The 22211-nt window shown below is 33.6% G+C and overlaps 1 protein-coding gene across 1 annotated transcript in view; it reads left to right on the top strand.

Annotated features, from left to right (window-relative positions):
- Positions 1–22211, top strand: part of ANOS1 (anosmin 1) — a 210802-nt gene that overhangs the window by 155646 nt on the left and 32945 nt on the right. Inside the window, 4 exon segments of the mRNA XM_053706453.1 lie at positions 5276–5481; positions 7581–7725; positions 9040–9186; positions 19627–19715. Of these exon segments, the coding sequence (XP_053562428.1) occupies positions 5276–5481; positions 7581–7725; positions 9040–9186; positions 19627–19715 (587 nt within the window).

The raw sequence follows: 22211 nt of genomic DNA, 5'->3' as shown, positions 1-22211 counted from the left end.
CTTTTTGTAAGCAAATGCTAATATTCCCTTTATCAAAGGAAACTCTTGGATATTAATTCTCATTGGCTTCAATATGCTTAAGAGAATCATCGTTAAGTGGCAATGAATGCCAATGTTCAGTTGAGCACATGGGGAGACCTGGTCCTACTAATTATCTGCTATAATACAGGCATATGTCCACCATCATTCACTATAATAGAAAATGCCATTATGAAAATGCAAATATTTTGTAATCTGTTTTTATCATATTAAGCATCTACTGAGATTCTATTTGAAGAAATATGAAACAATGCTGCTTAAAGGGAAACTAAACCCAATATTTTTTCTTTAATGATTCAGATAGAACATGCAATTTTTAACAACTTCCTAATTTACTCCTATTATCAATTTTTCTTCGTTCTCTTGCTATACTTATTTAAAAATCAGGAGTGTAAAGCTTAAGAGCCAGCCCATTTTTGGTTGAGAACCTGGGTTATGCTTGCTTATTGGTTTGCTAACTGTATCCACCAATAAGCAAGCGCTATCCATGGTACTGAACCTAAAATGGGCGGGCTCCTAAGATTTAAATTCCCTTTTTTTAAATAAAGATAGCAAGAGAAGGAATAAAAGTTGATAGAAGGAGTAAATTAAAAAGTTGCTTAAAATTGCATCCTCTATCTGAATCATTAAATACAAAAATTGGATTTAGTATCCCTTTAAGTAAAAAACAAATATGTTCTATTTAAGTAAACATAAAAATAAACAGATTGTATTAAAAAAAAAGCATACAACACTTTTTTTTCTTGCCAAATGTGCACTTAAAAATGCTCAGTGTTATCACTGCCCGCAGCTAGATAAGAGAGCTAACATTACATATCTTAAAGGGACAGTCTACACCAGAATTTGTATTGTTTTAAAAGATAGATAATCCCTTTATTACCCATTCTCTAGTTTTGCATAACCAACACAGTTATATTAATATACTTTTAACCTCTGTGATTATCTTGTATCTAAGCCTCTGCAAACTGCCCCTTTATTTCAGTTCTTTTGACAGACTTGCAGTTTAGCCAATCAGTGCCTGCTCCCAGATAACTTCACGTGCACAGTGTTATCTATAAGAAATACATGAACTAACACCCTCTAGTGGTGAAAAACTGTTAAAATGCATTCTGAAAAGAGGTGTCCTTCAAGGTCTAAGAAATTAGCATATGAACCTCCTAGGTTAAGCTTTCAACTAAGAATACCAAGAGAACAAAGCAAAATTGGTGATAAAAGTAAATTGGAAAATTGTTTAAAATTACATGCTCTATCTGAATCATGAAAGTTTATTTTTACCTAGACTGTCCCTTTAAGTTTTACTGCCACACATTTTTGCAGCAAAAGTCCTCTCCTGAGCATGGCCAATAAATGGTCTGGAGCTATTATAAGTGTCTCCTAGCAACCAACTCAAAGGCAAACCTACTTCTTTGCAATCCTGTAGAGACCACAACTCCTATGTGGGGCTGTGACAGGAAGTAACAGACCCTGCACAAATAAAGTTAACCCTCTTTGTATTTTGTATCAACTTCTTTGCTTCTAAATATATAAACTTTAAAGACATTAACAAATGTAATTAAAAAATGAATAGTGATATACAAATTGTATTATTAAATTGATATTAAACACTAAGGGGCATATTGATCAAGCTGAAGGCTCGCCGGAAACAAAAGTTATGAAGCAGCGGTCTAAAGACAGCTGCTCCATAACCTGTCTGCCTGCTCTGAGGTGGCGTACAGAAATCGACAGAAATCATCCCGATCGGGTTTATTGACACCCCCTGCTAGCGGCTGATTGGCAGCGAATCTGCAGGGGGCGGAATTGCACCAGCAGTTCACAAGAACTGCTGGTGCAATGATAAATGCAGAGAGCGTATGCTGTCGACATTTATCGATGTGCAGTGGACATGATCCGCTATATCGGATCATGTCCGCTCGCACAATCATAAATATGCCCCAAAATATATGCTAGTTAGAGTGATATATTCAAAGCAACAATTATCTTGAGAATAAAATGCAGTTTATTTTTTTATAAAAATCTATATTATTTGTATAAATACTTGTAACATTATCATTTCTATCATTTCATTTCTTTAAAGCAACAGAGGACACCATGTTGTTACCTAGGTTTTCGTTTCTCTGATGAGGCAAATTAGGAACAATTAGAAATGGGTCACTAGAATGTAGAACCAATTATTGTGTGGAGTATAGCAGTGTTAAGTATGGAGTCTACACTTCCACTTTTAATACGAGATGGAAAACCCCCAATTTTCAGAATTAAATTATAGGAAAAGAGAACAATAAATAATGAAAGTTTTAAAATAAATTTTAAATAAATACTAGTATTTGCATTTTATAACACAAAAAACAAAAACAAATCAAAGATACAGTCAGAGAACATTGTGATTACAATAGTAATCTTGGATAATTTTATTTAAAAAACATATAATTAAAAAGTTTAGATTTCAGAATAAGTTTGGATTTTGGAATTTCGGATGTTGGCATATGTACCCTGTATGTGTGAGTGTGCGTATATATATATATATATATATATATATATATATATAGATAAATATAGATATAGATATTATATATACCAAAAATGAAATACAGTAAATAATCATGTTTGTTAAAACCGGAGCGTACCTTTAATTTTTGGTAATTGTTTGAAAAAAATGCACCCAGAGGGTGTATCGATGATGTGAGTGATGGGTCCACTGTGGATATATATATATATATATATATATATATATATGTAAAATCACATGTTTGTGATCACTTTTTAGATAGTATACACTGTATGTTGTTGTATTGAAAAAGCCTGGTATCTCAGCCGAAACGTCAACATGTTTTAATGGATTGAAAATCAAGGAGATTTACATTATTACATAAAAATCCCGTGAGTACCTTTTTAAAAACATGCAATTGAATACAAGGATTTTGAAGTTGCACCCAGGCATATATATGGATTATAAGTAAGTGCAAGGATATGGAAAACCAATTTTATATATATATATATATATATATATATATATATATATTTATAGTCTTACTTTCACAGTAATGAAATGACGATTAAACATCTAAGGCTATAAGTTATTGCCTAGAATTAAATAAATATTATGTTCATAATGAACAATATTCCACATGTTTAATTAAAACTGAGGATTGTTTAAGATAAAACTATAGATTTTTTTATTTCACTATTGTAGTAAAAATATATGTATAAAAAAGACTGGCTGTTCCAATTATAATGTGAATCATTTAAATAAAGCAACGAGCATGGAAGCATATTATATAGCTCATTTACTTCTGTAAAAACATCCAGGTGCATGCTAAAGTTAAAGAATGCTTGACATCATTTTTAAAAAGCTTTCAAGATTGTTCTTTTTGTCTCAATTTGGGAGTGACTCTACACTTGACCTATTATTTTTGTTTTCAGCAAGACTCAGGTGAAATACAATTCTTTGACTTTACTGTGACATTCATCAAATTGAGAAGAGATGGGTCACAATGAATGCATGTAAACAGAACCCAAATGTTCTGCTTTAATTGAATCATTTGTGTTTTCCTACATACTTATATATACATTGCACTCTTTGTTTCCTTTTTGGAATAGCAGATTAAAGAACAATAACAAGTTATCAAGTAACTTAAAAATAGTACTGTTCTCTTATTTCCAAGTTAAAATTGAATATATATGTGATCAAATTCCTCCCAGGAAACCGTTTATTGAATAAGTTGTTAAAAATAATGTTTATGCCTGCCATATGTTTTTGCGTATTGAACTACGTAGAAAGCTTATTTTAGTTTACAGCTGAAGACAAAAATAGCAAACAGCGTGTGTAGGTGGAAGTTTAATCAAGACAAGGAAGTTTGTGTCATTTAAGCTAAGTGGGAGAAAGAGTGGTGCAGTCAGTAAACAAACTTACGTAAAAAGTGCTTAGTCTGCTCCATAGAAGTCTGTTTTTATTCCTGTGTTGGTTCTTCTGTACCCTTAGGCATGCTTATTTATAACTATGTTCAGCAAAATGGATAATACATTCTACTGGTCATTAGGGTTACCATGCAGCTGTTCTTTTGTGACCAGAAAATTGAAGATTTTGACTAGGATATTTTTACAAAATTTCTACAAAATTTTAATGGGCATACTAATTCAATAAGTGGACATTAAACACTTTGAGATTAAATATAAAATCTTTTAATTTTGCATAGTAAAATTAATTTGAACTATACATTCATTTTTTTATTTGTACCCCTTTCCAATTCTGCCATTTTTTTATTTATTTGTCCTAGATTTAAAAGCCTGTTATCTTGGTGATACAGTAACTATCTTAACACTGTTATATTCCACACTAGCACATTCTATTCCTACCTGTCTTCATCAGAGGAGATTAGATAAGCAAAGTCTATGGGGCTGATTTATCTGGCGGATATGATCTGCTGTAGTGAATCATGTCCGCTAGACATCGATAAATGCCGACAGAATACTCTGTCGGCATTTATCATTGTACAAGCAAGCTTGTGCAATGCCGCCTCCTGCAGATTTACGGCCAATCGGCCGCAAGCAGGGGGGTATCAATCAACTTGATTGTATGAGATTGGGCGGATTGATGTCCGCCGCCTCAGAGGAGGCATACGAGTTATGGAGCAGCTGTCTTAAGACCGCTGCTTCTTAACTTCTGTTTCCGGCAAGACTGAAGGCTCGTGCGGAAACAGGGATATACAACCCCATTCAGGCCATGATAAATTGGCCCCTATGTTTCAACATGGCAGCACAAACTAGTCTCAAATTAATCTTTTCTTTAAAAACATCAATATATTTAGCATTTAATATATTAGCATGTTTTATTTTACACATTCCTGTTGTTATTTATGTGTTTAACCCACAGAAATGTATTAAACGCATAGTTAAGTTCCCATTTATGAACTAAAATTCACTGCCATACCTGAGCTGGACTATAACTTTGAGTCAGTCAACGAAACATACTCATGTAGCCAGTTAAGCACATAGTTACCAAGGAACATTCATGAAATAATAAATTACATTTACAAATCTCACGTGTCTTTTTGGAAATCTACAAGGGAAATGTAAAATGAATTAATATGTTATTTCTATCTATCTTTATCGATCGATCGATCGATCTGTCTGTCTATATATATCTCTATCATGTTATACTGTATATTTTAAATTACCAAAACAGGGTTATTATATAATGACATTTGTATCCTTTTAAGATACCATCTCATTTATGTTACAGATCCTTCACCTCCACCTGCACCAACTAATCTAAAGATTGCTAATTTTACTACAAACAATGATGGTACAATAGCTGTTCGAATTGTATGGGATCTTGCAGAGGAACCTGATATCCCCATACATCATTATAAAGTCTTTTGGAGTTGGACTACAAATACCAAATCTGTGGTTGCAACTAAGAAGAAGAGGAGAAAGACAACAGAAGGGGTAAAACATAACATCTTATTGGTTATATTATTGTAGCATAATATATAAATGTTTGTTAACAGCAAAATAGGGGTTTGGAATTTGTTTGCCATTAGACAAATTAGACATCTGACTTTAAGGGGCCGATTTATTAAGCAGCGTTTGCTGCTCATTCTTCGCGAGCCTTCTGGCTCACCGGAATCAGGAGCTAAGAAACAGCGATTGCAAGACCGCTGCTACTTAACTTATCCACCACCTCTGAGGTGGTGGACTGCAATAATCCCGATCAGAAACGATCGGGATGATTGACACCCCGCATGTGTAGGGGCGTCATTGCAAAAGCATTTCACAAGAAATGCTTGTGTAATAATAAATACCGACAGGGTATGCTGTCGGCATTTATCGATGTCGGGCAGACATGATTCTCTACAGCGAATCATGTCCGCCCGCCATATAGTAAATCGGCCCCTAAGTATCTATACTCAGAGGACTGTTCTGTTAATATCCATATGGTATCCATATGGTTTACATTCTGTTAATATCCATATATTCGTTTCTGACATATTTAATGCTATAAGGGCTGCTTAGAGATTTACCATTCAAGAAACTTTTGGGATGCCTTAAAGAGACATTGAACTCTAAATACATTTTATAAGAATTATATTGAGGTTATTCTCCACCCCCTCTAGCCATGGCTGTCACAACGTTGAAATCTTTCTTTCACTACATTCTAGAACTGTCTACATTCTAGAACATGTACAACTGTCCTTTAGATACCTGTCGTGTAACCTAGGTTCCATAATGACAGCAGTCCCACAAAAGAATATGTGACAGCAGCACATAGTATACAATTTAAAAAAATGTTTATTAGAGGAACATTCAGCTTCTCAAGACAGTAAAAGGCAACGTTTTGGCCTACATGGCCGTTAATCATGTGCTATAACTATAGCCCATGTGCTACTTGATTTGCCGCATGTTAGTACAGCCCCTCTAGATATGACTTTCTCAGAGACTTGTGTTGTGTTTTTTTATACTATGGTTTATTTTATAGTAAGTGTAGAGTGTTAAAGGGACATTAAACACTAAATACATTTTATAATCATAGTACTGAGGTTATTCCCCATCTTCCTCTAGTCATGGGTGCCGCCATGTTGAAATGTATCTTTAACTATATTGCAGTGCTGACCTGTTTGCACATTTGCAGTAACTCTTTCTTCAGATAACTGCAGTTCCATGATGGCAGCACCCATGATCAGAAGTGTTTAGTGTCCTTTAAAGTTACGCTTACATTGTTTTTTTTATTGTTTTTAGCTATTTATGTTTTATAATACCATCATGACATTTATTTGTGTATAAATCAGTGATTATACATTATATCAACCATGTTGCACATGTTTATGTTATTAAATGACTAATTTTGTTAGGAATTATGTCAGAATCAAGATCAGTGTAGTGCTAGGTGTATTTATCCTTGCCACAGGTTAACATAGTAAATAGGATGAGGCGAATCAGATATGACAATTTGCCACTCCCAGTTGGCTTTTATTCAAGTTTCTATACAGTGCACTGGCATTTTCTCAAGGGTTAGGTGAGGTACTCTTTTCTTTATGCTGTAATAGGTATTTTATATATATATATATATATATATATATATATATATATAGACTATGGGGTACATTTATTAAGCAGCTACAGCAGATCATGTCCATCCGACAATAAATCGACCCCTTATAAATCTGTTTGTCTGTATATATATATATATATATATATATATATATATATATATATATATATATATTAACAAAAGCTAGAATATCTGATTACAAGGAGTGTCCTCAGACAAGCCCCAAAGTGCTCACACCCAAAGGATTCCTATTTCTGTAATGTATTGATTCTGTAAGATATTAATCTATAATATATTCAGAGGAAGGAAGCAGCCAGTACAAAAATAGAAAACTAAGATAAGTCCCTCAGACTTGTCTAAAAAATAGATGTATCTAGCGCCATCTCATATCCTTCTGTGTATATATACTGTATATAAACATAGTATAATGTTTAATTTGTAAATTTGTTGTTTCTTTTATTAAATTTATTTACGTCAATTTTTAATCCAACTGCAGTCTCACAACTTTGTCATTTTGGATGGACTTCAACCAAGTAGCAACTATATGGTAGAAATACAAGCCATTACATACTGGGGACAAGTGCGTCTAAAAAGTACAAAGGTTTCACTTTACTTCTCCTCTACACCACCACCCTCGAAAAGTAAGTGTTATCTTTTGCTATATAACTTTGTTGTGAGATTTTCTGTAATGTTCATTTAGTAGTATTTGTAAGAGTAAAAAAAATATATAATTTTGGATGGTGGATGATTAATAGGGGGAAAATATACTATTAACAACATTACTGCACAATTGCACAAAGTGTTAATATCCTATCCTCTATTACATTAAACTTTAGAAGCATAAAGTTGAATACCTGCTGTAATATTTATGGATATTTTTAGTTAAAGGGACATGAAACCCAAAATTGTTCTTTCATTATTCAGATAGAGAACACAATTTTAAAAAACTTTCTAATTTACTTCTATTATCTAATTTGTTTCATTCTCTTGGTATGATTTGTTGAAGGAACAGCAATGTACTAATGGTTTCTAACTGAACACATGGGTGAGCCAATGACAATTTATATATATATATATATATATATATATATATATATATATATATATATATGCAGCCACCAATCAACAGCTAGAACCTAGGTTATCTGCTGCTCCTGAGTTTGCCTATATAAAACTTTCAGCAAAGGATAACAAGAGAAGGAAGCAAATGAAATAATAGAAGTAAATTGGAAAGTTGTTTAAAATTGTGTTCTTTATCTGAATCATGAAATAATTTTTTGGCGTTTCATGTCCCTTTAATATATGTGGTGAAATATTGTATGTTAGTTTTGGGAATATTTTTACACACTGACATTGACAAAAATATTATAAATATATACCTATTTTGCACTGTAATTATTCCCCAGTAAGACTAAAGAGACAGTATATTCCATGATATTTTATCATATATTTAATATCAAATGTTTAGTTATGTACATTAACCCTTTTTAAACATTAAAACAGCTTTGCAATATACTTTTATTATTTATTTTGGCCACTTTTCATGTAATTTATTTTAGAAAATTGGGGATTTCCTAATTGTGAACTGCAAAAGCACACTGCAGACGTTTCAAGGCTAAACCTGCTACATATATTGCCTAATAGCTTTAACTAATGATAACTGCAAAACAATGTACTTTACTAACCTAATGACTGTGGTTAGCCTTGTCAGCTACAGAGGCAAGCCCAGATTGGCTCCTCTAAATGTTGTTGATGGGGGTTGGCTTTTGAAAAACAATTGCAGAAAAGCAATATGTTACTTTGTTTTAAAAATGTTTAGACTTGGCTGGCATGTTATTGTAGAGAAAGGTAACAGAAGTGTCTTGTAATTACATGGTATTAATGCATTATATACTTTACTTCTATTACTTTACACTCTGTGGGTTTATATTTAATAACTGACTGGATTATTTCAGAGGAGCAAGAACCAAAAGTCAGCAAAATAAAGACTGATACAATAGTGCCCCCTCAGAGAAAGAGAACAGCTCGCATGCTTGAAATTGGTGCTCCATTTTACCAGGAAAATCAACTTCAGGTGAAAGTATACTGGAAAAAGACAGAAGGTGAGTAGAAGGTTTCTTGTTTAATTGCTAACATCCTAGTATATCCTGAATTTAAGCTTGATAAACAGTGTCATGTTAAATACTTATTACACTATAATTTGACTATACATTCATAACAAAAATACATAAGGAATCAAATTCAAGCTAAAACACAGAGTGTACTTGACATACACATGCAGTTTGATAATGAAGCTTATTTTTTTATACTATTTGGGTTAATAAAGGTTGTATATGAAGGGTGATTCAAATATATTTTAAGAGGGGTAATACATAAGTATAGTAATGACAAGTATATCTTTAATAGTTAATAAAGTAGATTGTCAGTAGCTTGAACTAAGCATTTGCAATAGGGATTACTTTTCTTTACTGGTTGCCCAATGCAATATAGAACATGCATGTGTGAGCCATAGAAAAAACATAATTTATGTAAGAATTTACCTGATAAATTCATTTCTTTCATATTGGCAAGAGTCCATGAGCTAGTGACGTATGGGATATACAATCCTATCAGGAGGGGCAAAGTTTCCCAAACCTCAAAATGCCTATAAATACACCCCTCACCACACCCACAATTCAGTCTTACGAATAGCTAAGAAGTGTGATAAAGAAAGGAGCAAAAGCATTAACAAAGGAATTGGAATAATTGTGCTTTATAAAAAAAATCATAACCACCATAAAAAGGGTGGGCCTCATGGACTCTTGCCAATATGAAAGAAATGAATTTATCAGGTAAATTCTTACATAAATTATGTTTTCTTTCATGTAATTGGCAAGAGTCCATGAGCTAGTGACTTATGGGATAGCAATACCCAAGTTGTGGAACTCCACGCAAGAGTCACTAGAGAGGGAGGGATAAAAAATAAAGACAGCCAATTCCGCTAAAAAAATTAATCCACAACCCAAATCATAAATTTTAATCTTATAAGAAAAAAAACAGAAACTGAAATTATAAGCAGAAGAATCAAACTGAAACAGCTGCCTGAAGAACTTTACTACCAAAAACTGTTTCTGAAGAAGAAAAAACATCAAATGGTAGAACTTAGTAATATGTATGCAAAGAAGACCAAGTTCCTGCTTTGCAAATCTGATCAACTGAAGCTTCCTTCTTAAAAGCCCAGGAAGTGGAAACTGACCTAGTAGAATGAGCTGTAATCCTCTGAGGCGGGGATTTACCCGACTCCAAATAAGCATGATGAATCAAAAGCTTTAACCAAGATGCCAAAGAAATGGCAGAAGCCCTCTGACCTTTCCTAGAAACAGAAAAGATAACAAATAGACTAGAAGTCTTCCTGAAATCTTTAGTAGCTTCAACATAATATTTCAAAGCTCTCACCACATCCAAAGAATGTAAAGATCTTTCCAAAGAATTCTTAGGATGGGGACACAAAGAAGGGACAACAATTTCCCGACTAATTTTGTTGGAATTCACAACTTTAGGTAAGAATTTAAATGAGGTCCACAAAACTGCCTTATCCTGATGAAAAATCAGAAAAGGAGACTCACAAAAAAGAGCAGATAATTCAGAAACTCTTCTAGCAGAAGAGATGGCCAAAAGAAACAACACTTTCCAAGAAAGCAATTTAATGTCCAAAGAATGCATAGGCTCAAACGGAGGAGCCTGTAAAGCCTTCAAAACCAAATTAATTTATGAGAAGAACACCATGAAATGTAAGTCTTCCAAACTCAATAATAAATCTTTCTAGAAACAGATTTACGAGCCTGCAACATAGTATTAATTATTCACTGAGTCAGAGAAACCTCTATGACTAAGCACTAAGCGTTCAATTTCCATACCTTCAAATTTAATGATTTGAGATCCTGATGGAAAAATTGACTTTGAGATAGAAAGTCTAGCCTTAGTGGAAGTGGCCATGGTTGGCAACTGGACATCCGAACAAGATCCGCATACCAAAACCTGTGAGCCCATGCTGGAGCCACCAGCAGTACAAATGATTGCTCCATGATGATCTTGGAAATCACTCTTGGAAGAAGAACTAGAGGCGGAAAAATATAGGCAGGTTGATAACTCCAAGGAAGTGTCAATGCATCCACTGCTTCCGCCTGAGAATCCCTGGACCTCAGATCTATTTCTGGAAGCCCCCACATCTGAACAATTTGAAAAAACACATCTGGGTGAAGAGACCACTCTCCCGGATGTAAAGCTTGACGACTGAGATAATCCGCTTCCCAATTGTCTATACCTGGGATATGGACCGCAGAAATTAGACAGGAGCTGGATTCTGCCCAAACAAGTATCCGGGATACTTCTTTCATAGCTTGAGGACTGTGAGTCCCACCCTGATGATTGACATACGCCACAGTTGTGACATTGTCTGTCTGAAAACAAATAAATGTCTCTCTCTTCAATAGAGGCCAAAATTGAAGAACTCTGAGAATCGCACAGAGTTCCAAAATATTGATTGGTAATCTCGCCTCTTGAGATTTCCAAACCCCTTAGTGCTGTCAGAGATCCCCAGACAGCTCTCCAACCTGAAAGACTCGCATCTGTTGTGATCACAGTTCAGGTTTGACAAACAAAAGAGGCCCCTTGAACTATACGATGGTGATCTAACCACCAAGTCAGAGATAGTCGAACATTGGGATCTAAGGATATTAATTGTGATATCCTTGTATAATCCCTGCACCATTGGTTCAGCATACAAAGCTGAAGAGGTCTCATGTGAAAACGTGCAAAGGGGATCGCATCCGATGCTGCAGTCATGAGACCTAAAACCTCCATGCACATAGCTACTGAAGGGAATGATTAAGACTGAAGGTTCCGACAGGCTGCAACCAATTTCAAATGTCTCTTGTCTGTTAGAGACAAAGTCATGGATACTGAATCTATTTGGAAACCTAAAAAGGTTACCCTTGTCTGAGGAATCAAAGAACTCTTTGGTAAATTGATCCTCCAACCATGTCTTTGAAGAAACAACACTAGTTGATTTGTGTGAGATTCTGCAGAACGTAAAGACTGAGCAAGTACCAAGATGTCATCCAAATAAGGAAACACCGCAATACCCCGCTCTCTGATTACAGAGAGTAGGGCACAGAGAACCTTTGAAAAGATCCTTGAAGCTGTCGCTAGGCCAAAAGGAAGAGCAACAAATTGGTAATGCTTGTCTAGAAAAGAGAATCTCAGGAACTGATAGTGATCTGGATGAATCAGATGCAATGATGCAATAAATTATAGCATTTTGCGCTCTCACAAGCCTAATACAGCCCGCAATTTAGAAAAAGTTAATTTGAAAACCTCAGGTAAGAAATATTTTTTTTTTTTAAAAGCATTTCCCAGATATGAAACTGACAGTCTGCAAAAAAGAAATATACTGATAAACCTGAATCATGGCAAATATAAGTACAAACATATATTTATAACTTTATATATAAAGTGCCAAACCATAGCTGAGAGTGTCTTAAAGTGTCAGTGTTATATAATTCTGCACATAGTGCAGAATTATATAACATTATATTAGCGCCAACTTTATAAAACATAATATACCCTTTGAATTTTTTTAAAAAACGGCTGTTTTACAGACCCGCTCTCTGTGCTCTTCTGAGCGGGTCTGTTTTTTTCACACAGCGCATCGGGCCAGCTGTATAGTCACAGCCCGGCCCGACTGCGACATAACACTAAGTGCAGCTCGCTCCTGCTCTGTCTGACAGCAGGAGCGAGCTGCACTGTGTATAATGGTGCGGTCGGGCAGGGCTGTGACTATACAGCTGGCCTGATACGCTGTGTGAAAAAAACAGACCCGCTCAGAAGAGCACAAAGAGCGGGTCTGTAAAACAGCAGTTTTTTATAAAAAATTCAAAGGGTATATTATGTTTTATAAAGTTTGCGCTAATATAATGTTATATGATTCTGCACTATGTGCAGAATTATATAACATTATTTTTGAGGTTTACTGTCCCTTTAAGTAAATGAAACATACTTACCAAAAGACACCTATCCACATATAGCAGATAGCCAAACCAGTACTGAAACGAGAATCAGTAGAGGTAATGGTATATAAGAGTATATCGTCGATCTGAAAAGGGAGGTAGGAGATGAATCTCTACGACCGATAACAGAGAACCTATGAAATAGATCCCCGTTAGGAAGATCATTGTATTCAAATGGTGATACTCCCTTCACATCCCTCTGACATTCAAAGTTTGTAAAACTGATTTGTGGGTGTGGTGAGGGGTGTATTTATAGGCATTTTAAGGTTTGGGAAACTTTGCCCCTCCTGGTAGGATTGTATATCTCATACGTCACTAGCTCATGGACTCTTGCCCATTACATGAAAGAAACCACATTTTACTGCAATAAATTAACAGCTAAATAATAAATTACATGATAAAAAATACAATAAAAAGTGCTCAATTTGAACATGAGCATTCACGGTATAAATATTGCAAAATGTTGATATTTCAACTTTAAAAAGTACAAACATTAGTAGCATGTTTGTGCATATATCATTTTTATTTTTAATAAGGGTTTTGATAAAGGTGCTATAAACACTAATAACAGAAGGCCAGGAAACTAAGCACTTTTTTTGGTCTGTTGTACATAAATAACGTGGTACAAGAAATCTTGTGTGGAGAGAGTTTTCAATGGTAGATTTATACATGGTATTAATTTATATCAAAGTTTTCTAGTCAATGTTGTTTACATCACCTACAAATTTAAATGGGCATGAATAGCTAGAACATACAATTTTAAACAATTTACTTCTATTATCAAATTTGCTTCATAATCTTAGTATCCTTTGTTGAAGGGGCAACATCATACTACTAGGAGGTAGCGGAGTATGTCCAGTGAGACAATGACAAGAGGCATATATGTGCAGCCACAAATCACCAGCTAGCTCCCAGTAGCATATTGCTGCTCCTGAGCCTATTTTCAACAAAGGATAACAAGCTAAATAGATAATAAAAGTACATTAGAAAGATGTTTACAATTACATGCTCTGTCCGAATCAAAGAAGAACAGTTTTGGGTTTCCTGTTCCTTTAAAAATGCAAATAGATATGGATGGTTATCATCAAGAAAAGGTACAATAAGTAAGAGGGGATAATACCAGTACATTTGTATCATATATAGAGGTATGACACCATGTCTTACACATTAATTTATCAACTTTAAATACATTAAAAAATAACCTTAGTCGGACACACTTTTTTTGTCTAACCAAAAATACTTTAGAAATGCTGGATACATCTGTATAAATAAGACTCAAAGAAAACTCCACTGACACGAGAGATACAAATAGCATTCTTTTACAAATGCCTTAAGCAAAATGCGACACAACATGATGCACATTGGCTGAATTAAGAATTGGCCACACTGATTAGTTCTGGTTTGTAGCTAATCCATTTAATCGTAGAGGAATGCTAGAATCTTTGCTATTATGCTTAAGCTTTCTTGAAAAAAAGTATAGATCATAAAGTTCATCTAAAAACTGTATGATCACAAAAAAGCTATTGAAACAAGAAATGCCACTAGTAATCACATGGCTTAATGCATTTGTCTTTGAAAAGTAATATTATTCTAACATTATCTTTCATTGAAAGTGGTGGCAAGCTTTGCTTGTTTTATCGCTTGAGCTCACTTGTTAAACATAATTTTTTACTCAATGAAAGACAAAAAAGGAGTTTTTCTATGTATAAGTTTGTCAATAGAACACATGGCCAAAAATCTTCTAAAAAATTGTAGATTTTATCTTAGTAGAAAGAACAAAGTATGAGAACATTGACAATACACAATGCTCTTTCTTTTGCATGCCTTTTATAATGGTAAAAAGTAAGCTTTTAATATTTGTTTTAAGTCATTTTAGTATGAGGTTATAGGTTTTTTTGTATAGCTTTTTCCTTGTTGTGGATCTATATTACATTTGATTTCTCTGAGTATTCAAGATGTAACAAAATAGTTTTTGTTTTCAAAACTTCAAAACATTTATGCAGCATATGTATAAAATATACGGCTCCATCTATGTAACTGACAACTTAAGGAGAATCGTAGGTTATAACTTTACACTAAAACTCATGACTTTTTTCATTTAAAATTATTTGAAAAAAAAGGTGTCTAAATCAGCTGTCAAAAATAAAAATTAAAAAAATAAATATATTAATATAAAGTGTGTGTGTGTATATATATATATATATATATATATGTATGTATATGTGTGTGTGTGTGTGTGTGTGTGTTATATATAACCTTCTATTACATCCAAGAGGATAGCAATATTGACTTGATAAAAAAAAGTTCTACATTATGTTTGTAACCACTGCATACAGAGTATTTACAGACCACTAAAAATATTCAATAGCAACTTACATGTTTCCTGAAAAGATATTCAGTCTTTCTTGAATCAGTAAAATTAGGAACACCACTTGAAAGGGACACTGAACCCAATTTTTTTCTTTCACGATTCAGATAGAGCATGCAATTTTAAGTAACTTTCTAATTTACTCCTATTATCAAATTTTCTTCATTCTCTTTGTATCTTTATTTGAAAAGCAAGAATGTAAGTTTAGACATTTTTTGGTGAACAATCTGGGTTGTTCTTGCCGATTGGTGGATAAATTCACCCACCAATAAACAAGTGCTGTCCAGGGTCTGAACCAAAAATTGGCTGGCTCCTTAGCTTAGATACCTTCTTTTACAAATAAAGATAGCAAGAGAACAAAGAAACATTTATAATAGGAGTAAATTAGAAAGTTGCATAAAATGACATGCTATATTTGAATCGCAAAAGAAAACAATTGGGTTCAATGTCCCTTTAAGCTTTAGAGGAAAGCAAGGTGATTAAAAAAAATACTGTAAAAAGATACCATCTAATATTATTAACATTGTATTGGGATAAAATCAATGAGACTAATGTGTATGGATTTCTATAGCTATTAATGTAATATACTTTTCTCCATGGAAACATTTAAATATGTTAAAGATGCAACTTAGTTTTAATAACATGCTAAAAGTATACTTTAATATGGCCAAAGACAAGAGGAGATGTCAAGACTGATCTAGCAAAATATAATTTCCAGATTTAGGAATACTGATTATCAGTTAAACCCTTAATAATATATTTTGTTTGAAGCAGTACATTATGTGTCACAAATTAGATTCACCTTTCAGGATGTCCCTTCTATTTATTGGGGAAAAATCAAATAATTATAATAGTAACAATAATAATTGCATAATATAATGCATAATGCATCATTGCACAAATAGGAATACCCCAAAACAACATATAGTAGACTACAAAGTCATTTTTGATAAAGATTTTGTTTTCAAAATAAAAAATATCAAGCCTCTAAGTTTTGAAAGTCATAAAAATAAATCATCTACAAATTCAGGAGCTTCCAAAGTATTGTGCTGCCTAAAACCTACACTCGGGACCACCCAACATGCTTGGAAACATGAATTTGAACTGGTACATATCAAATCAGACCTGAACTAAAACCCATTTTTAGCATCTGTAGCTTAACAGATAACATGTATTGCCAGTACAAAGACTTTTGAAACGTCTAATGTGTACACATGTGGGAGAAACCTGTGAATTCTTACAATAATAAATGACTAAAAAGCTTTTGATTGCTTTTTTTTTTTTATGACCATCCCTTTTCTAGAAATAATATGACTGTGGCTTTTTGAATCAAAGTTTCATAGATAGCTTTATAAGTACAACTTAATAGTATTTTAAAATCCAGGTGTGTTAACTGAATTTACAAACTTCCAAACAAATGTACCCTTGTGGCAGCTAAAAATGCATAAATGAATGAACGCATTTATTTATTTATAATAATTTACACCACAGATTACCATAAGTCAAGGGAACATTCATTTTTCATTATGGAAAATAAATATTACTTAATTGTTCAGGCCTATTCTATTCATTATTGGAGTGATGTTTAATGCTATGTTTGTATTATTTAGACTTGTGGGTTATAACACTATAATTTATTAAAAAATTATTGTCTTTGCATTGGATTTTGCCTTTCACTTGCTTTCTCGTGTTGTTTTCTCATTTGTTACAATTGAAACTGTCCACAGATATATTTGCATTCAAAAGTGACGTTTTGCTTAGATAGCTGTAAAAAGATAGTTATATTTCACAGGTATGTGGTACATTCATTTCAACTTTTTATTTAAATTCTAATTGAGTGAAACTCCGGATTATAGATTTGGGTAAAATTCTTATTGTGCCAGGCAATTTGCACAATATTGTCATCTTGTACTAAATTTATCACAAAGGCATGCACATATTTTGTTTCTTTGTCATGTCTCTATATACCAAATAGTGTAAAATGTAAGTGATAATCATCCTTTACTTTTTTCACACCAATAATTAGGAGATTTGATATATGAAAATGTGTCTCGTTCCATACAAATTAATTCACAGACATATCTCCTGGGTCAACATTCTTTCCTTCTGCTGTTGCATATAACTTTTTCACTACAATAATGTTGATGAAAAATAATTAACATAGATGTGAGAACCAAGACAGCTGTTGCTTCATACCATTCAGTTAACGTCTAAATTAATCTTTCATCTTCTGATCAAATACCATGTGCAGTACAGATACAAGCTATTTATAGGTTCCCTTGCTTACTGATACTTTTCTTCCTGTGTCTAGGACACTGTAGTAAAATAGAATATATTTTTGAGACTACAGTTAGTTTAGACTTGCCCCATATAAAAAATGCATTGGCACTGAAATTCTGCACAAATGAAGATGTATTAACACTTCAGTGCTAAAAAAGTTGAATCTAAATTTGACATTTTTTTTTTTTAATGAGTAGAAACCTCAGTGTTCATACTCTACTACCTAGACACATTCTATTTTTATCTCAGTATAAAGATTTAGTTGACTTTAGCCTAAGGGTGCTTTTCTTCCTAGATATTTTATTATAAATTCCTTCTGCTTTCTATTATTTTTTCACATAAACATGTTTTCTTATTTTGAAGAATTAGATTTTTTGCTCATTGCATAAATCATGTTTTAATTATTACATATTTTTAAAGAAAAACTAAAATAATGCAATTTTATATAATTTAAATCCACCACATGGGGCATTCATAAAGAAATTTACCAATAATCCTAAACAATTTATGATTTACAGATTTTGTTATAGCTTTTAATATGCAGCAATTAAAAGCAGATTATTTATGTATATTAGTGATAATTAAGTTATGGAACCACCTTTATTAAACTGTGGTGGGACAAGATTTTCAGCCATAGAACTTGTCCACCTGCATTCCGGGTTCACAAAGTGGCATCTGCCACTCGCATTTATCTTTGCGCAAGCAAGTACTTATGCAGCCCTCCCCCCTATTCAACCCAACCAACTGCATCACAGCAGGTCATGTCAATCATCCTGGACAAATCATTATTATTTAAGGCTTGGATGAGCAAGCTTGTACCTCAAGTGCTGAGAAGCGACCGAGCTTCATATGGCACCCATAATATTATTTAGAGGTATTATATGATGTCACAGGTAATGACATTATGTAACTAGCAGCTCTAGGGGTATGTGTAGTGGACAAATAAAGAACATATCCCCAGTGTCACAAGCACTTAAAGGACCAGTCAATACAGTAGATTTGCATAATCAACAAATGCATGATAAGAAGGCAATGCAATAGCACTTAGTCTGAACTTCAAATGAGTAGTAGATTTTTTTTAAAATAAATTGCAAAGTTATGTATATTTCCACTCCCCCTGTATCATGTGACAGCCATCAGCCAATCACAAATGCATATACGTATATGCTGCGAATTCTTGCACATGCTCAGTAGGAGCTGGTGACTCAAAAAGTGTAAATATTAAAAGACTGTGCACATTTTGTTAATGGAAGTAAATTGGAAAGTTGTTTAAAATTGCATACTGTATCTAAATCAGGAAAGTTTAATTTTGACTTGAGTGTCCCTTTAAGGAACATTATCTTTAAAATATATGTATATTTGTCAAATATATATTAAAAATGCTTCTAATCATATATGAAATACACTGCTGTGTATTTAAAATACTACCTTGCTGTGCATTTAAAATACCTCAAAAAAGTCAAACTAAATCTAACCTAAGCAATTTAGGATTCTACTAGGTGATTTTACAATTCACTAAAAATAAAAAATAAACAAATACAAATAACATACAGGATATAGATGGATAGTCAGACACTAAACATTTATTGTTTTTCACATGATATATAAAAAAAAACATACATACATGTTTTGCCTATTCTGTTTGTGTTCTGAATAAGGTCTTCTAATTTATTCCCTCTTTTATATTTACCTTATTATAACTAAAACAGAATATGTATGTATGTACATTGGATATCTAGTTACTTGTTAATCAACTCACTGATTTTTAAAACAGTTTATAAGAAATTGGAAAGCTCCAACAAGAGAAAAACAAAATGTATTTAACTGATATTTTTGTTTTCATTCAGATTCCAATTTAGGACTTTATCAAATTCAGTGGTTTCCTGAATCATGTGCCCACAATGATACCAAAGGACTTGAAAAAGCATTGACACAAGTAAGCATTTTATATTGTTAAACTTGATTATAAAACTGTCTGAATGAATGTATGTATGGTATTCAAATGTTTGTTCCCTTTGATTTTTAGGGCCAGATTACAAGTGGAGCGCTAAATATCGCTCTCATTTGTGCGCTGGGATTACAAGTTAACAGCAATGTGAATGCGAGCTCGCATTCGCATTGCTGGGAAGCATTGCGCTCACAAGAGCGCGCTGCCATAGGCTCCAATAGGAGACTTGTTCTGATGCCATCAGAGATGGCATCACAACCTAAGCTGAAATGGACTGCACTCTCAAAAAGAACTGGTACACATAACATGTTCCTGCAAAACTCACAGTCCCTCTCTCTCCCTCTCTCTTCCCATAGGAATATCTATCTATCTATCTCTCTATCTACTGTATATCAATAATCTTCTGCATCCTCTGTTCTGAATCTGTTCTCTTTATAAATAAGATTCTGATGAATAGCAATAATCAAATCTAATTAATTGTGAATAAAAAGGTTAGAGTGAGGGACTACAATTTTTAAATGAGAGTTCATAAGTGAATGTAAGAATAAAAGTACTAAGAGTTGATATTGTAGTAGTAATGATAGAGCAAGGGCAATAAGGATCAAGTAGAGACAAAAATACAGATGGCAGCAGAATAGAGCATGTGAAATGAGTTTGAGCACATGGGGAAGGCAAAGGCATGAAAACCCAAAGATATAGCAACAGCACAGGCAAGGAGGGGGAAACCATTGATAACAATAGAACAAAGACACAGGGGAAATGGGTGGACAAAAAAGTACAGGCGATGGGATTTTTAGAAGAAGGAAACAAAGAGCCGAATCGCTCATTGGTGATGCGATCCAAAGAACACAGGAAGCAGAAAGCAAAAGTATGGTAAAGACAACACCACCGCTCAGGCATGGACAAATGTTGCAAATAATTAATGCTGGTTACATTTTATTGTTGTTTTTTTTGCCCAAAAAGTTTTTTTTTTTACGGTTATCAAATGAAGGATATGAAAATTTAAAAGCACAGTCAAGCCAAAATTAAACTTTTATGATTCAGATAGGGCATGCAATTTTAAACAACTTTCCAGTTCACTTTTATCATCAGATTTGCTTTGTTCTCTTGGTATTCTTAGTTGAAAGCTTAACCTAGGTAGGCTCATATGCTTATTTCTAAGCCCATGAAGACTGCCTTTTATCTGAATGCATTTGACAGTTTTTAACAGCTAGTGGGCGTCAGTTCATGTGTGCCACATAGATAACATTGTGCTCATGCCCGTGAAGTTACTTAGGAGAGGGCACTGATTGGCTAAAATGCAAGTCTGTCAAAAGAACTGTATTAAGGGGACGTTCTGCAGAGGCTTAGATACAAGGTGAATTACAAAGGTAAAAAGTATAATAATTTAACTGTGTTGGTTATGTGAAATCGGGGAATGGGTTATAAAGGGACTAGCTATCTTTTTAAACAATAACAATTCTGGAGTAGGCTGTCCCTTTAAATATTAGCATTTAAATGTTAATTCTCATAAATCAATGTTCATCTACAGGAATTAATACTTAAAGGGACAGTAAAGTCCAAATTAAATGTTAATGATTCACATAGGGCAAGCAATTTTAAATAACGGTCTAATTTACTTCTATTACCTAATTTGCATAATTGTCTTGGTATCCTTGTTCAAAAGCATACCTAGGTAGGCTCAGGAGCAGAAGTGTTTTACTGGGAGCTAGCTGCTTACTGGTGGCTTCGCATATATGCTTATTTTCATTGGCTCACACAGTTTAGCTAGCTCCCAGTAGTTCGTTGCTGCTCCTTCAACAAAGAATACCAAGAGAATTAAGCCAATTTAATAAGAGTAATTTGGAAAATTATATATGCTCTATCTGAATCAGATTTAGGATTATTTCCCCTTGAAATTATTTATTCTGTTGTTATATTAGATAGGGGCCTGAAGATCTAAAGCTCTCCGGTGGTGAGATGATCTAAAAATTCTCATCAGTGTGAGGAGACCCCTCAAAAAAACACATTTTATCTTGAGACGTTATGTCTCCATGTAGTTTTCTTTCTGTGAAGGAAAGACTCCTATATTACAATATAAGTTCATAAAAAATCCCAAAGATTTGGTGTGATTTCTCCCTAAGCCGATTATTTTTGTTCATCAGGCTCTTGATGTATTCAGCTAGGTCCCGGTGGTGCATTGCTGCTCTGGAACTGACTTTATCTATGTGTTAAACTTTAACTTCTTTGAAGGGCTAAAGACATAGTTATATGCAAGCAAGAATGAAATAATAGCTCATTAAAGCATTTTTCTTTTGCACTTTATTATCCCTTTAAATTCCAGTTGCTGCTCTGATGATACAAATTCTATTACAGATGAAAAATCAGTAAACAGTGATATAGAAGAAACACTATCATTTGATTTATGCATAGCTCAAAATTATATAATTATAAACAAACTAGTCCTAAAGCCTGTGTACACGGGCCATTTTCTGCAGTGCAGTG

Source organism: Bombina bombina, chromosome 3 (assembly GCF_027579735.1).
Source record: "Bombina bombina isolate aBomBom1 chromosome 3, aBomBom1.pri, whole genome shotgun sequence".
Lineage (NCBI taxonomy): Eukaryota > Metazoa > Chordata > Amphibia > Anura > Bombinatoridae > Bombina > Bombina bombina.
The sequence above is the reverse complement of the archived record's forward strand: the minus strand, read 5'-3'. Positions and strand labels throughout refer to the sequence as shown.